Below are 17,026 nucleotides of genomic sequence, written 5' to 3'. Positions count from 1 at the left end.
CGGCGGCGGGGCTGAGACTCACCAGCCACAGGCAGCGGCGGCGGGAGGGCGGGCGGGCGGGCGGAAGGCGGAGAGGAGGACACGCCAGGCGCAGCGCGGCGGCAACAACAGCGGCGGCGGCGGCGGCGGCAACAGCGGAGCGGCACCGGCGGCGGCTCCTTGGAAGCGGCAGCCGAGCCAGCAGCGCCCGCCCGCCCCGCTCGTCCCCTCCCTCCCCCGCCGCGGAGACAGGGGGCAGCGCCGAGAGGAGAAGCCGGGCTCAGCGTGTGTGTGCGCGGGAGGAGGAGGAGGAGGGGGGCGACACCGAGGACTGCGCCGGCCGAGGGCGCACGGAGCAGGGAAGCGGCGGCGGCGGCACCACCGAGAGGCGGCGGCGGGTCCTTGTGCCCGGGGAGGAGGGCGCAGCCCGCACGGGGGTTTCTACCGAGTTTCCTCTTTTTTTCGGTCCCTGGGACTCGGCGGCGGGTCTGCGTTTGCCTCCGGATTTGAATCCTCCTCCTTCTCCTCCTTCCTCGGGGAAGCTCCCCTCCCCGCCCCCTCCCCTCCCCCACCGCCTCCCTGCCCGCCCGGATCCAGCCGGGCGCCCCGTGCCGCGGTCGCGTTGCTCGGCGGAGCTGCTGCGGGCGCTCGCCGTCTCTGCGCGGGCTTGGAATATGGTTGGGGAAATGGAAACCAAGGAGAAGCCGAAGCCGAGCCCCGATTACCTGATGCAGCTGATGAACGACAAGAAGCTGATGAGCAGCCTCCCCAACTTCTGCGGGATCTTCAACCACCTCGAGAGGCTGCTGGACGAAGGTAAAAGCGCTCGCCTGGCCGCCCCCTCCCCCGCCCTGCCCTGCCTCCCCCCCTTCCCGGGCCTCCGAGCCGCTCCCGGGATCCCGCTCGGCCCCCCGCCCCAGCCCCGGCCGGGCGGCGGGGGGAGCCCGGGGCCTGTTTCGCTCTCCTCGCTGTTCTCCGCACGCACTCGGCCCCCGGCTGGGGTGCCTAAAACAAAGGGGAAGTGCGGGCTCTCCCCGCCCTGGCTGCCGCCGTGTGCTGCCGGGGGACTCGGTGCGCGAGTGGGAGGGGGAAGAGGCAGCCCTGGCCGGCCGCGCAGGTCCCCGCTCTCCCGTGGGGGTGTCTGTCTGTCTCCTTCCCCCCCCCCCCCCCCCCCCCTTCCCCTCCCTTATTTTTGCCTTTTTCCCGTCTCCGCACCGTCTCCTAAAACCGGGGGAAGGGTAACTACCGCACGGAGGGGAGGGAGCGAGGAGAGGAGCTCAGGAATGTGCTCTGGGGGAAGGCAGGGAGGAGGGGAAAGGCTGGCTGCTGGCGGCGCTCCCCTCCCGCGGCGGGGAGCGGGGTCCTGCGCGGCGCCCTCCGGGGAGCGCTCCGCGGCCCGGCCGGCGGGCCCCGGCGGGGGGGCGGGGGGTGGGAGGGTGTTTGGTTTCGAGATTTGGCCGTTCTGGAAGCTGCTTGAACTTGAATGACTAAGGCGGAGGGGGCTGAGCTTTTTCTTCAGCTCCAGCTCTACCCCACCCCAAACTGGCCACAAACTAATTATAATTTTCCTACACTGCAAGGGAAGCAAACAAATTCTTCTTTCAGCTGTCCTTACCTTTTAAAGAAACTAACTTGAAACACTCCTGCGTGACTTTAGTGAAGGGGGAAAAAAATAATTTACGGAATTGCCTCGTCTACTCCTGCCACCCGTCCGCTGCCGCCCCCAGCCCCGCACCCCTCCTGCCTCGGAGGGGCGAGGCGCGCCCCCCCCCCCCCCCTTTTTTTTTCCTCTCCTCCTAAATAGCTCCCTTTAAGGTTGAGTTTTTACAAACAATCAATCGCGTTTTAGAAGGAAAAAAGGAGTATGCTGGGAACTTCATGTGTCCCATACATGTTGCAGACCCACTGTGTTAAAAATTGGGCGAAACTGTTGTTTTTACTATTTTAAATTCTCTTTATGCTTGGATTCACAGGTTTGCTTTCCTTGCTGAAAGCATTTCCTTTCTCTCCACCTTAAACCTAGGCTTTCTGGAGAGTTAGAGAGACCAGTTTGTTTAATCGTGTTTGGTAGCTTTGTAGAATGTGATAAAGCCGTACATTAATCACACCGTTTCAACTTGTTGGGTTTCTTAGCATGAAATACTGAATTTCGAGATTTCGAGTTAGGATTCTTGTTTGTGGACGTATTCCTCATTGTTAAAAGAAGTTTGGGAAGTTGTTGACCTCTGAAGATGAAAGCGCTGGTTGTATTTGGTAGAAAAAACTCCCTGCCCTCTCCCAAGACTGTAAGAATGAGATAGTGACTGTAGTACAACAAAAAAACAGCATATCGAGAAAATGCTGCCTTCTGAAATAAATGATAGAGGAGTAAAAAAAAAAACCAACACGGTGAAGAATACTTGAAAGATGGACTGTGGGATGTGATATAATGGGAAATTCTATTTTTAAAGACTCTAGGTGAAGTTTAAATTTATATTGGAGAAAATACGGATGTGAAAAGTAAAACTATGTAAAACTTACGTTCTTGGCCACCACAGCAATCTCTTCAGAATAGTTAGATTTGCAATAAGTATCAAGAAGAAACTTGACTGAGAAGACTCCTTTTTAGCACAGATGAGCCTCCCAAAGGCTTGGTATCGGATTTTTAAATTCCTGAATTTTGCCAGAGGAGGCCTGAAACCTTTTTTTTTTGTTTGGTGTCAGAGAACGAAACAAAGGAAAACATTTCCCCATACAAGAAGGACGCTGAAAAAGAAATGTCTGAAATCCTTGCATCTTTTGATATATTTTTTAAAAATTGAAAGCTCTGGAAATCTGTTTTGTCAAGTATTGGAATTCCAAAATGAGGGCTGTGGAGGCTGTTGCTGAAAAAGTTTAAGGCTTGTATTTGAGCTATTCCTCACACTCTTCTTTAAAAGAAAAATAAAATACAATCTGTGTTGCTAACTAGTTTCAGGAAGAGGTCTGCTATCCCTTTAAGCATTTCTGCTTTTCCTGTTTACGTTGGCAGTTGGGTGGAAGTATTGTGGAGGCAGAAAACTTTTTGGAATGTTGAAAAAAATGCTTCATGCAAATCGAGTAAATTGCTTCAAGACTTCAAAATTTGAACGCTAAGGGGCGCCAGTTATTTTTTTTCCGAGGCGTGAGGCTGGCCTCTGAACACCATTACTGACTTGAGTAGTGAAATTAACAAATCTATTAGAAGATAACAAAAAATGACAAAGTACTTGTGGATTTGTGTGGGTATCTATATTGGCATGGACTTACATATATGTATGCTTACACGCAGTATTACATGGGTGGAACAGGCAATAACAATGAACAGTTGAGAAGTTGGAACAACTGTTGTTCTGTAAAACATTTATCCTGGTTACCAAAGAGGCACCGCGTTAAATATCTTGAACTGTATGCTGCACTGACATCACCAGAAGGGTTTAGCAATAGCAAACTGTTGGTTTCCCAGAAGGGTCTGCAAGATTTAGAATGCTTACTTTAAAAGTATAATATTTAATACTTTCTTTAATTGTTTCATGGCACCTTTGAGAATACCAGATATTAGGGGCAGGTGTGTATATATACAGATTTATATATATAATTTTAAAATAAAACTACAGTATTCATGTTCCCTCTTTGCATGTACACCCCCACCCCCCATTTGGTTTGCTGCTTCTAGCTTACTGTTGTGCTTTTGGTAGGTGGGTGGTTTTTTGTTTTTTTTTTTAGTTACTCTATAACCTTTTTTCTGAAAGTTTTGTTTGTGCTTGAGAAGAATAATATTGCGATCAGCCTTTGTCTTTTTATTTTGTGCTGATCAAATTGAAGAAATAAAGTCATAACACTAAGAATTTGAGGAAATAAAACATGGGATTGCTTTCTCTGCTGGAATGCTAGTCTTTTATTTATTTATTTTTACATGGAAGTATTTAAAAACAAAACTCAAATGGGTTTCTGTTGTGTTTACTTTTTGTAATTATGTGCAACGAGATAGGAATGGACCTGTTGGTTTAGGTGAGCAGTACATCTAATCCAGTTAGGTTTCAGAATGTGGATCTACTTTTTTGGCCTGTTTTGGTTCTGTGTGTATTCTCCAAAACAGGTTTTCCTTTCTGAACTTATACTAGTGTTTGATCCTTTAATTTTTTGGTGCTTAACTTAGTAAATAGTCTCTGCCTTATGGCATTTGGTTTTGAAGATCCACTTAAATGTGAGAAGTATATGAAGGTGGTTTTTTTTTTTTTAAAAAAACAAACTATTTTATAGTAAAATGTGAAAGTCAGTTTTGTTTAGGTTACAGATATTTTTTACATATGTGTGTTTTAAACTTCTTATGTGTGAATAAGGCTTTTGTGGATTAACAAGGATGTTTAAAATGCACGTCATAATAACTAGGAAGCTGGATTGTTTTTATCAGACTAGTGCAAACCTGTGGGAAGAGAGGGCTCTTCCTGAATGTGGAATAGGCTGTATTTCCTGTAATTGTTTGCACCATCAAATGTGACCTGATTTTTTATTTTTTTTTCTGGTGTGTGTGTGCTTCAGCTTCTCAGATACTTTTACAATTCTAACCCAGTTTTTTTTTTTTTTCTGACAACTTGCATACTTTAATGGTTGTCTTTGTGGAAAATGAATAAAAGTTTTACCTTTTTTTTTTCACCATTTAAAAAAAAATAAACTGGACATTTCACACTCTGTGGTTGCACTCTGACCTATTGAAATTAATTTTTTATTCTTTCAGGAGATTGTGAACAAATATGTGTAAACTGTTAACTTAGATCTCAGTAGTATAATTTTTGTATTTGTGTTTTGTTTTCCTGAACCTGTAAGTAGTCAGAATGTTGTACCTGATTGTAATGTACACAGCTCAAACTCGTGGCCTGAACTTTTTTTAAAAAGGTGTTGATGTAGACTTTATCAGGAATCCATTTTTCCTTTGTGAGCTGTACCTAAAAACTTCTGCCTTCCTGTCAACTTGTCTTGAAGGTGACTTAAAAATGTGTTTACCTTTAAATGTAAATTAAAACGTGCTTTTAGAGACAAATCTAATTCTGTGTCATAGGCTCGCACTTTCTGACTAGCAGTTATAACAAAGCTAGCTGTAAAACATCTAGGTAGGGATTAAGAAGGATAAATTGGTTTTGGATGTTACTCTCTCGGTTTACTGTGCTCGCTGAGACAAGTGCGTGTGAGTTTGCAGAGCCCAGTGCCCAGAACTGCAAATCTCGTGTCGGTCTCATTGTCTTAACCAAAATGTCTGCATGAATTAGGACTGAAGAACTGTGTTGTAAATAAGTTCTCCCTGAGAAGTTATCTAGTTACTTTTGTACATGACCTTATTGTTTGAGATTATGTAAATGTAGCCTGTGCTAAGCTGGGGTTTTGCTGACTTGTCAGATTTGATGAAGGGGCATTAGCCACGTTAGCATGTCTGTTTTTCAGTTTATCAGATCTTGCAATAAACCCTCATTATTTCATTACAAATCATGCTTCTTAATGAATAAGAGGTGAATATTTTTTAGGATAAAGGCTTTATAATAAATGTTTGCCCAGAGAGTCTTAGACTAATTTTTAAACTCTGGGTTGTAATGTTAAAATTGTACGAAGCAGCATGTGACAAGTGTTGAGTATTGTTTGTGTGATGTTTATCATTAGTGGTCTTTTGAATCTGGTTTTTAAATTGTCTCTAAATACTAAGATAATGGTCTGAGGCATTTTTCTGATTTATGATTGTCTTATAATAATGAGGTTGTCAAGCTTCTAGAACTTGTATGTTCATAAACTTCATAAGAGTTGTTCTGAGGTGTGGTTTTTTTTTTTTTTTTAATTCCTTGGCAGCCTCTTTGTAACATCAAAACAAAAGCTCCATTCCGCTTAAGAAAAAGTTTTATTTTTTTTTTTAGCATCAGGAAGAATATTCAAAACTTTTTTCCCCACTCCTGTAGCAGTTCAGTTCATTTTAGAAGTTATTTTTGGAGCTGTATCTGCAGCATTTATAGGATTGCAGTCACCTGGTGTGTAACTTAAAGATGGGCATTACGTTGACTGATTAAAGTTTTAAGTTAGTAAAGCAGTTATTTTAAGCTCATGTTTTGAAAGCAGTTTGTTGACTGCTGCTTACTGATAATTTATTATTAAAATGTCCTCCATCAGACTCCTTTTTTAAAGTAAGAGTGACCATAGTGGACTTCTGTACAAGAGCTGCTGACTGACTTGTCGCTATATTGGGAGAGACCGGTTTGAATTTTTTATCATTTCTGTTTAGTGTTACTTATTCCTTAAGGTTGGAATTGAATTGCATTTTCCTCATCTGGAATTGTATGCAATCTTTTCCCAAGTAACTAGTGTCATAAAAATTTCTTGCTATGGTTAGAAACAGCTGACCAAGTGCCGATTAATCAAGGAGTGGCACATGATGCTTCCATAATGCACAAAGGAAAAACTGAAGGTGTGTTGGTTAATATTAAAGTGAAAAAAAACCCAAAACAAAACCCAAACCAACCACTGACAACTAAGAAACACTTAATGGATTTTAAGAGAGCACTTACAATGTCTTTATTCCAAAAATGTTTACGTGCATTGAAAGAGAAGGTCAAGTCCGAAGAAAGTTGCTGGTGTTTGAGCTCTGTGTGTGTGAAGGGAAGATTGGACTGAAATGAACGGTTTCTTTTGTAGTTTAGTAACTTTTTTTGACAAGGTTGTCTGTTTCAGGCCTCCTTGAATTAAAACTTTCTTCCTCCAAGTACACTAAATAATGCCAAATCAGGAATGGAATCCTTAACGGTTATCTGAATTGTGTAGGCTTTGGTGGAAAAGCAAGTACATTTGCATTGTCTTTAATTACTGCCTGTAACCTTAAATTGCTCTCCTTTTTGGGGAGTGCATAGTGATGCAGATATCCTATTAATTAGATTTATTATTAGGTGCTGGTCTTGTATATACACTCTGTGGCTGACAGGATAGACCTGTGTTAATGTTAATTACCAGACCATCCTGACAGCGCAGGCTGATTGAAGTACAGCGGGAGTCTGCCATGGAGACTAATGATTTATGTTTGACTGCTTATATAGAATGTTGGGGGGTGGGAGAGGGGGGAGATGGGGGAAATGCCGGAAATGCCTTGCCAGGAGAGCTGTGGAGTAATGAAATGCCCTCATTCGCTGACCCTGGTCTTTATTGAAACATAACTTACAACTTCTCATTCATGCTGTGTGAATTTTTCTGTATCTATTTTAATCAAAATATATACTATGAAAATCTTATGTTGATTTTGACATTTTATTGAAATTTAATAACCCAATGCAAAGAAAACTAGTAGGAACAGTAAAACTGCCGGTGTTTTTAATTTTATTATGCCTAATGCAATTGGTTAGGTCAGAAGTAGTACCATGTAAGATATGTCTGCAGTTTTGTAGCAGGAGGATCTAGGTCTGCAAAGGACATGGGAGCTGTTGTTTGAATCTTGAAGCAGATGATAGATGTAATGTTTAAAATCTGAATTTGATCCCTTTGCTCTGGTGAGACAAAGAGTTCGGTTGCTGAAAGTTAAGCAAGATTATATTTTAGTTTTAACTTGAGGAAATATCCTGTTACCTTGTGCAGTGCAGTTAAAGTAATTTCCAGGTTTGGGATTCTTCCTTTTTTTTTGTTTGGAAACGCTTAGTAGAGGCAGAGTTAGCTTTTTCATAGCAGAGCGTAGGTTTTTGAGACAATTTGTGCTTGAATAGCAAAGCGACCATGACGATTTCAAAGAGAAATTAATATCCAGCTTCATTAGTAGAGCTGCCCCTCCATGGTGGTGCTCCTGTTTCCATTAAAGGGCGTCTATCGCAGACCAGTTGGGCATCTTGAGAACAAGATGGTGCAGGTAAAAGTGCTTCAGTTCAGGCAGTTGTGTTACTAAACCTCTGTTGCCAGGGTCCGGTACTAGAAGCTGCAGCTTGATGCTCTGCAGTTGTTTTAGCAGGTGTTAGTGCTTGGAATGGGTGTGGTAATGCTGATATTTTTCTGTATTTTATTGTCATGTTTAAAAATACTGAGTAAAAATTAAAAAGATATTTTCAATTACTTTTTATTGATTTTTATACTTGGTGCCAAAACAGTAAATTTTGCTTCTCAGTCCATTGCAAAACAATCATTCTCTTGAAGGGAAATTACAATAGGTAGCCATTAATGGGTTTTCTTTTAGCATTTTGGTGGTGTATAGTTGATTGAGTAGCACACTGGAAGTCAATTTTTTGACTCTGTTTTTGAAATATGTTTGTTTTGCAGCTGCACCCAATACTTGTACTTTGTTCCATACTGTAGCAGATCAGAGATGAATTTCTGTTCCCAGCACAGGGTGTACCAGGGCAGCGTTCCGATACTTCGTAACCTCATTGCCATGCTCCGGGAAGCCCTGGTGGGAAGGTTCTCAGGATTCCCCTTGTAAAGGGGATGAACCATGAAGCAATCTGCTTGATAGTTGACTGGCATCTGAACATACTAATAGCTGGGTAGTTAACACTTTTAATGGCATATAACTGTGCAAATGTTTACGCTTTTTTAAGACTTGATTTGAAAATGAAAAAAAAATCAGCATGACAAACTATTAAAATCTTTTTACTTCACTAGGAAGTTACGTTGGCATAGTTCTAAGGAGTGATGCCTCAGAACGGCTGCTGATGTCAGAGCAGAAGCAGGGGAAGATAATACAGTATTTTATACCCTTATCTGGTGGATCAGTTTCTGGCTTAAAAGGTCAGCTGATATTCTGGACTGGTCAGGGGTTTTTTGAGTTTGTTTTTCTGTAGTGCTGGCTTTCTTTCCAGGCAGATAGATCAGAGCTGTGATCAAACTCGCCATATGTGATCTCAGAGTAGTTGTGTTGGCACAGTGGCTGAGGTGGCTCCATACTGAAGATGCAGGGCAGAGCCTTGGGGAAAGAAGTGCAATTGCTTAAACATTTACTTTAAAGTCTGAAACTCCTGAATGATGTTAACTGATTGTGCATCTGGTCCAGTCAGAATTTCAAGAACATGACTATTTTCAGACTAGCTGACACTAGGTGGAAGCCAGACTTTGCTGAATTCTTTAAATCCTTCAGCTGTTGAAATAATGAACCTTATTGTTTTCTCTAGTTCAGATTAAAGAACTGTTTTAGAAATCTCTGTAACCATTACTTGGTCAAAATGTCCTATCCTAACTGCAGTATGTTTTCTTAATTAGTGTATAGGAAATGGAATATGCCTGAAATTTTAAAAAGTAAGCAACAGATTCATCTAGCACAAGCATAATAAAACCTTAATGTTCTGGTTCATATATTTAAATGGCAACTCAACTAAAACATTCAGCTGATGTTGCATAATGCTTCCATTTATTTATCACGCTTTGAAACAGTAGCAAATTGGTTGATATTCTTAATGCAATTTAATCTAATAACCTGCAAATAATTATATCAAAAGTTAATGCATAGTTTTTTCAATTTTTAGATGCAGAGCAAGCCAAATACACTTCCGTTTGCCATGCAATATCTTTGGTTTCTATGCAGGAACGGGAAGGAGAAGAACACAAAGAAAAATTCCCTGACCTGGTGCTGTTTGCTTTTGAGCAGTGTTCCTCATCTCTGTGTACTGGTTTTAGTTAGTTTCAGTTTGTCTTATGCTAAAGGAGCATGAGCTGCAACCTAGGTCAGAAATTAAGGCAGAGATGTTTTTCCAAGAAGTTGTCAAACTTGTTGCCCGTCCCCCAGCTTCCAAACTAACTTTGCCTAAATAATACATGCATAATCTGTTGACAGGCGTGTTCTCTAACAGTTGGTTTGCGTGTTAAAGTTGAAGGTTAAAATGCTGTAATAGGCCCAGCTGTCTTGTTTAATGTATGATGGTTTTGTCTGTGAAGATTGTCTGCACAGTGAGAAAATGGTGCGTGTTAGATGATGGTAGAGACAAGTTGTTGGTAGTTCTTTAATTGCTTAAGTATTGTGTAATCTATAAAGATGAGTATAGTCAGAGAGGCTCATATGCAGTCGCTTTATGAGGGAATTACTACTTCCTTAAATCACTTGAGGCTTTTATGGAAATCTGATGCTGAATCAACCTGAAGCAAGTCTCCTCATACGGGTTCTTTTTTCCCCACTTTTCACATAGTTCTGTCAACTTTGCGTTTTTACTAGTTAATAGAGTTGAACAAAATCTGGGCACAGATGATACAGTAGGGATTAGAAATGAATTCTGACCAAGACTGTATTAGGAAGACTGGTGATAATTTGTATTTAAAGATCTTGAGAGGAAGAATGATACTTTAGTATCTTTCAGGTATTCAGGTATAAAATTAGTGACTAAGTTGCTTTTTAGCAGGAAAATATATTTAGCTGTTGTAATAACATGTTTACAGAGATTTGAGTCTCGTATTTTGAGATTTCTTAGTGTTTTTATGTTCATTCTCTGTGGATAAATTTTCTTTTTGTGACAAGACTAGCAATCCTTAGTAAAAAATCTGGAGAGAACGTTATCTAAAGACCAAATCCACCTTGGAAGAAATTTTAAAAAAAGTACAACTGACTTTCTTGAGAAAAGCTTATTAAGCTTACAGAATTTAAAGAACCTTTTTGATACCCATAGCATTTAAGAAATGCACTGATATTTTGAGGAGCAGGAGGGGAAAACCTTTCCTATATCACCTTAATATGAGGTTAATTGAGGTTAAATTCTATATGGATCAAAGTACTTCCAATTTCTAGTAGTCCAGGTGTAGCTTCCAGGGAAGCAAGGCGTTGTGCGAAAGCTCTGCCTATAGGTAATGGGGTACATAAACCTAGTGCCAATTGATTTAGTAACTGTATTTTATTCATAACTATTCATGAGGAATCTTGTTGGTTCCAAATGGGAGATTTAATGCACACTGAGGGCACTTGGTAGTGCTGAGTTTTAATACTGTTAAGTGTCTTCAGAAAGGTATTCTTGCGTCAGCCTTGGATTAACATAGGATGAATAACAGAGCAATTCATCAACCAGGCAGCTCTGAAGAGTGTCAGCAAGAAAGCTGACGATGATGAATTGGAGAGAAATGGATGCTGCGGTAGATAGCCAGTACAGCTAATGCTGGAGTGTTGAGGGATGGCAGTTGGTATTTAGGTGTATGCTGGGTAATTAAGTGAGGAGGCATTGCGCTGCTTTGCTTGGCTGAGTAGAAAAGAAATGGGTCCCTTCTACAGTTCAAGACGGTTACTAAATTCAACAGCTTAAAACGACAGGTGGGCAACCGGTTTGTACTTTATTGAAAAAGATGTGCATTAATCTTCAGAACTGGTAAATGTGAATTATGTTTTGAAGACAGACTCCACATCTTCCCTTGACGTTTGCAATCTCAGTAACCTATTTGGCAATAAAAATTTGGATGATTTAACATTATTCTGAACTTAATTTTGCATCAAGTTTTGTGCTAACCTTTGTTAGATTCACAGATTTCGGTTACTTGCAGTTACTTCAGTTACTAGTTGCTTTCAGTTTTAAATTTCTTTTTTTACCTCTTTTTTGTCTTTTTTATTTTTGTCTGCAGGATAAAGAAAGTAATTGTGAATTTGAGGTGGTTAAATGAGAAATAAAATTGCCTTTGTTTTTTTGCTTCTATCAACATAATGGCATAACTAAGTGGCTTTTGTCATGTGCACAGGTCTTTCTAATCCCATTTAATATGGTTGGTGCTAGAATTGTTTGTGACTGCTCATTGTTATATCAAGTTGTTGAACACTTGATACATGGAGAACAGTTTAAAGTAATAATGTCCAAGTTCTTTACTTTGTGGGGGCTGGTTGTATGGACTTTTTTCCTGACTGTTCAATTAGTCTAGGTAACTAAATCTACATGTGCACGCTAAAGGGTTTCTCAGCCCTGAGCAGAATACAGTACTGAAATTAGTATCAAAGGCAAGCATTTCAGTATGTCATATAGTAGTCATAACTATTATAGTGTAATATAGGCATGTTGTCGTGTAAGTTGCTACACAGTTCAAACTACATTTTTAGTACATTTTTCTCTTCTGGATTAAGCAGTTTGGCTGCTGAAAGTTTTGAGCAATAGTTAATGACTAAAAATGTATTACTGAATACTCAGAAGGATATTGTGTTCTCTCAAACTTTTATGTGTGCTCTTAGTGTTAAATTTCAGATATAAAAGCAAGATACTAATAAAGTGTTAACATTTAAGGAGCTTTTTTCCTAGTCTAGTTATGGCTTAGTAGTTTCTCTTAGTATGTAACAGATATATATATCGTTGAAACATAGTGTATGCTTCTATAAATATTTTGTGTGTGTGGGGTATGTTTTTATTTTTTTTTTTCTTGGAAGGTGAAGAATGAGTATTGCTAGTAAGGAAACCTGGATAATTTCCAGGTTGTTAAGCTAAATAATGAAAATGCTACAAATACTGGTGCAAATATTATGCACAAATCAATATTGTTATAATGAAAAAACCACAAAGGACATAGTACATTTGAGGAACATATGAACATACTACTCGTATAAGTACAAAAATTGTATTTATATTGATCTTGAAACTGTTAAATCATTGTATGAAAGGAACAGAAGAATCAGAATACCTTTTCTTGAACTGAAATATCTTCCTGCGCAGAAAATGTTTCCAGTTTACGAAAATGATATAACAGTTTAAGTTGACCTTCAAACGTGATCTTATACACTACACTTGATTTAGGAAAGGTGAATAATGCCGAGATACAAAGGTGTCAGTAACTGTTGTAGTGTGAGATCTGAAATAGCTTGTCATCTGGTTCAAATCAGCTGTTTGGCAGAACATTTTCTTAGGATAGGAGAGATTCAGAAAATTTATATAGAAGTTAATGTTTGTACAATCAAGATTTCTGCATGTACTGCCTTTTTCCAACTTAATCTATACTATTTTTTTCTTGTGCCTGTCACACTGAGCTACTCTAGCCACACCTTTTCTGACATAGGAAAGAATTACGAAGCAGACATATTTAATTTTGGAGCACTGTCAGTGAAAGTATGCAGTCACTTGCACAAAAAGTAATATCAAAGAGGTTTATATTTTGGTATTGCATGTAAACAAAGGAGCCTTGAGCTCCTTTGGGAACTTTTTCTTAGTCTGTAAGTAAAGAAGGTTGAAGACCACTGATTAAAAGGCATTTTCATTATAGCAATTGTCTTTATCCATTGGCTTAAGTAAAATTTTGAAACAATGAATCCTGTTCATTGTTATGCAAATTGAGACTTGTTTCACCTATCTCCATTTGTTCTTTTCTTAGGACTTCCTGCTGTTACGTATTTACTGAATATGTAATACTGAGTATGATGATGTTTTCCCCAGATGACATGTAAAGAATCTAATTACATTTTTATGTAATACATAATCATCAATAGTCCAGTTTGCAGCACTGGAACTCCAAAATATTAAGATGTTAATTGCCAAGAGTAGGTTTAAGAGGTGTAACCTACTAGATTGTTCGGTATGCTATTGTTATAGAGTAATTTAAGTATCAAACTGTCTTTAAGGGCATCTGTAGCTTTCAATTTTAATTCCATTAAGATAGCCACACTGTTGTCATCTATGAACAAGGACATTAAAGCAAATTCTAGATACTCAAGTACCTTTAGCTGTAAATATTTCAGGAAGTGTTTCTTTTTCCAAACCTTTTTCCCTTGGTGGACAGCGCTGTGAGCTCTTAGGACCTGTTTTTTGGTGTTAGTGATACATGAACTTGGGGGAGGGGGGTGGAGATTGTGATTTATAACATTGTCTAATACGTAACAGTCCAGGTGCAGATCCTGTCTATGTAGTAATCAGTTCTTTAAAACATTCCTTTAAATCAATCCTGAATATAGTGTCTTAATTTATAAGGCCCTTTCTGGTGGATTTAAGAGGCAGATGGAACTAGTACAATTCAAATCTATCATGTATTAGAAGCTTACGAGATTGTGTTAAAAAGATTACATGTGATTTACAATTAGCATTCAGTTTAAATATTGGATGTTGAATTTATATAGTGGGTTGCACTTTTTTGACTTGCAATTAGTTCCTAAAAGAGGCTGTTCTTTAAACTCGCTGAAATTCTTCAGCTTAAGAAAAAATGGATGATCTGTAGTTACCCCATAAAAACTTAAATTATATTGTCTTCAACATTTCAGTTCTGTTGGTGGCAGAGATCTTTGCTATCAGACTGGTAAAATAAATACTAGTTTTGTTTTAATGTTCTGTTTCTACTATGCGTGTATATCAACACAGTGCGCTTTCTGCACCCCTCCACCCCCACCTTCTTTCTCTTGTAGTAGTGGTACTATTTAATGCCTCTTTTCCACAGTTACCCAGTTATAAATGTTGTCTCTATGGGCAAGGTTTAATATGATTAGAAATAACGTTTTTCCTGGTGTAATTAAGTTATACAGAAGATTGCTTTAGTTGTTAAGCCAAAGGGGAGGGGTGGTGATGGAGGTCTACTGTTTGAGGCTGCACATATCTGGCAGTTTTTAATGTACTGCAAATAACTGGAATGTTCTCTTTATGAATGAATAATATTTTCATGTAGCTTAGAAATATCTGAATTATAAATTTTTAGTAGCTTAGAAATATCTGAATTATAAATTTTTAGTTTTAAGTATTTTTGTAAAAAAAAATCCCAACTTTCTGGTTTTAATAATGTAAATATATTTTGAGTTTTGACAGCACAAATGAAGTTCATATTTTGTTTAAAAAAAATCTATCATTCTTAGAGTATTGAGATTTACTTATGGAAGATGGTAGATAGCATCATGCAAACTCATATGCAGAACATTTTTGTGCTGATTTTTGCCTGTCTTCTGATACCTGTTAGTGTCATGCAGAGCATTTTCCTGTATAATAAACCACATTTTGGTTAATTCTACAGATTCTGACAAAACAGTAATCCTTCTTTCATCATGGTTTTAGTTACAAAAGCTCTGATCTCAGCTTTTGTTGTAATGGCAAGAGGTAAACACTGATGCGGCATTATCTTATCTAGTTGATAATTTCATCTAATAGTGCCGGAACTTGATGTGCCAATTGTTAAATGCACTGGGCTGTGAAATAATCGGAACTTCAGCTTGCAAATACCAAGCTATTGTTTTCAGTAAAGTTGAGTTGAAATCAGCTTTCTATGCTGCATTGCAGTGGAAACCAATTAATTGCAGTGTGACAAGATGTCATTTTTTTACTGCTGAAAGTTTCTGATGTGATTCTGCAATATTCACAAATGTTTGGCAGTTTTGGTTTAAATTTAAGTTAATTTTGTAGACAAATAGGCTAAAGAGCCTTTCATTGTTTAACTTTGAGTTTTAGAGTTCATATTTATGAAACGACATCTCAGATGACTTTTCTAATTTACACTGCTGCTAATGCCAGGCAGTCTGTCCTATTTATTAGTCATTGAAGTCTAGATCGCACTTCCATTTTATTTCATGTGACCCATCTGATAGGGTGCAAAACATCTTGGTTGTGCAAGATTTAATAATTTCTGATATCCCCATTATTTACTTAATTTTTTTAACTTCTACCAATTAAATATCAGTGTACAGTCTAGCAGGTTTTTCTGATGTTTTAAAAAAGCATGTAACAATTCATCAGAACAACACTACTACTTTCAATGTTGTTTTCTTCACTTATTTGGCCACATAAGTTCTGTATGAGATAACATTTGGTTATCGGATAGCAAAGTATCTTTGAAAAAGTGTGAAACACACCTTTTGAAATGCAGCACAACTGAGTAATAAATAAGCTAATGTGAAATTAAGTCATACTGTGCATATAGCTGTAATATAGTTTGGTTACCAGTACAGCTATTTCATATGCTAAAGTGGCATTCTTGTGCTTTTTTACTAGAATGTTAAGGGCTTAATATATTTAATTGCTGATTGTATATTATTTTTCATTGTTTTACTGTGATTTAAAGTCTTTTATTCAATAAAGCACAAACCAGTATGGATTTAACTCCCATGCTTCATAAAGATTTGGCATGTCGCTTTTAGTTAGTTCTTATTCCTGTTTGTAGCTATCACTTTGCTGCTTTGTGTTTCCAGTAGTATATTTTTGGTTTTAAGTACAGGTTTTATATTACGTTCTATTTAGGCAGCATTTCTGAAAAGAAACAAAGTGAAGATAGGGCATTTCTTTTGATTCCTAGCAGAGGAGGACTTCAAAACATGTAATGTAGTTTGCTTTAATTGTGTTTGTTCCTATGACTTTCATATCAAGACACAGCAAATATTTTACTGCTTTTTTTCCTTTTTTTTTTTTTCTTCCTCCTGAATACTTTTCAGGCTTGCCAAAAAACTTTTAAGGTAAAGTAGGTCATATTGAGGTGGGAAAAATCAGTGGAAATTTGAAAACAAAGATTGCGGGAAAGAAAAGGACACTTAATATGAAGAGAAAATGTATTTTAAAAAAATAATTATAGGGTGTTTTCTAAAAAATAAAGTTTCAAAACAATTTCATGTATTTGGTAAGGAGTGCAAGGTGTGTGTAATGGTTTAGTCAGTATGAGGACTGATTCTGTTTTCAGAAATGTTTTGATTAATGCAAGTAGACAAGTCTAATGTCAATACATTTGTTTTTGGACTGTTGACCTCTAGTAACACTTAATGTAGGAGGTAATGGTGGCTTTTTCAGTAAAAGTTGAACTAAAGATACCACCTGTGAAGAACTTCCTCTGAGGTATACCTGCTGTTCAGGCTTTTTCATGTGAGTGATAGGTCTTCGCATTGCATTGGAGACGCTAATGTCTGAATGGATGTGATGGCTGCTTCAGAATGATGCTGCTGTTAGCAGTGAAAAATTTCTTCCTTACGATTCTTGTGCAGCAGGCCGTGGAGTGCAGCACATTTTTATAATAAAGGTGATGAATTTAATCGCAAACTGGCAGCCAAATGGAAATTGCAGACCTTGATACTGGGAGAAAATTGCCTATAAAGCAACTCCTGAGAGAGCAGGCTTTAAATTTATCCACCCATTTCGACATTGAGGAGAACATAGGAGTTGCAGGGTATTTTGCTTGGCCTGTTTAGTTCAGATGGATGACACTTCAGTCT

The 17,026-nt window shown here is 38.8% G+C and overlaps 1 protein-coding gene across 11 annotated transcripts in view; it reads left to right on the top strand.

Annotated features, from left to right (window-relative positions):
• The first annotated feature begins 45 nt into the window (after positions 1-45).
• Positions 46-17,026, top strand: part of QKI (QKI, KH domain containing RNA binding) — a 160,076-nt gene continuing 143,095 nt past the window's right edge. For 2 of the 11 annotated variants that reach the window (XM_055714091.1, XM_055714090.1), the window contains exon 1: positions 58-795. In XM_055714091.1, coding sequence (XP_055570066.1) covers positions 654-795 — 142 coding nt within the window. In that variant the 5' untranslated portion in view covers positions 58-653. Of the gene's footprint in view, positions 796-17,026 lie in introns of all 11 variants that reach the window. The other 9 variants (XM_055714082.1, XM_055714083.1, XM_055714088.1 and 6 more) reach the window with 9 other exon arrangements.

This window comes from Falco cherrug, chromosome 6 (genome assembly GCF_023634085.1).
Source record: "Falco cherrug isolate bFalChe1 chromosome 6, bFalChe1.pri, whole genome shotgun sequence".
NCBI lineage: Eukaryota > Metazoa > Chordata > Aves > Falconiformes > Falconidae > Falco > Falco cherrug.
The sequence above is the reverse complement of the archived record's forward strand: the minus strand, read 5'-3'. Positions and strand labels throughout refer to the sequence as shown.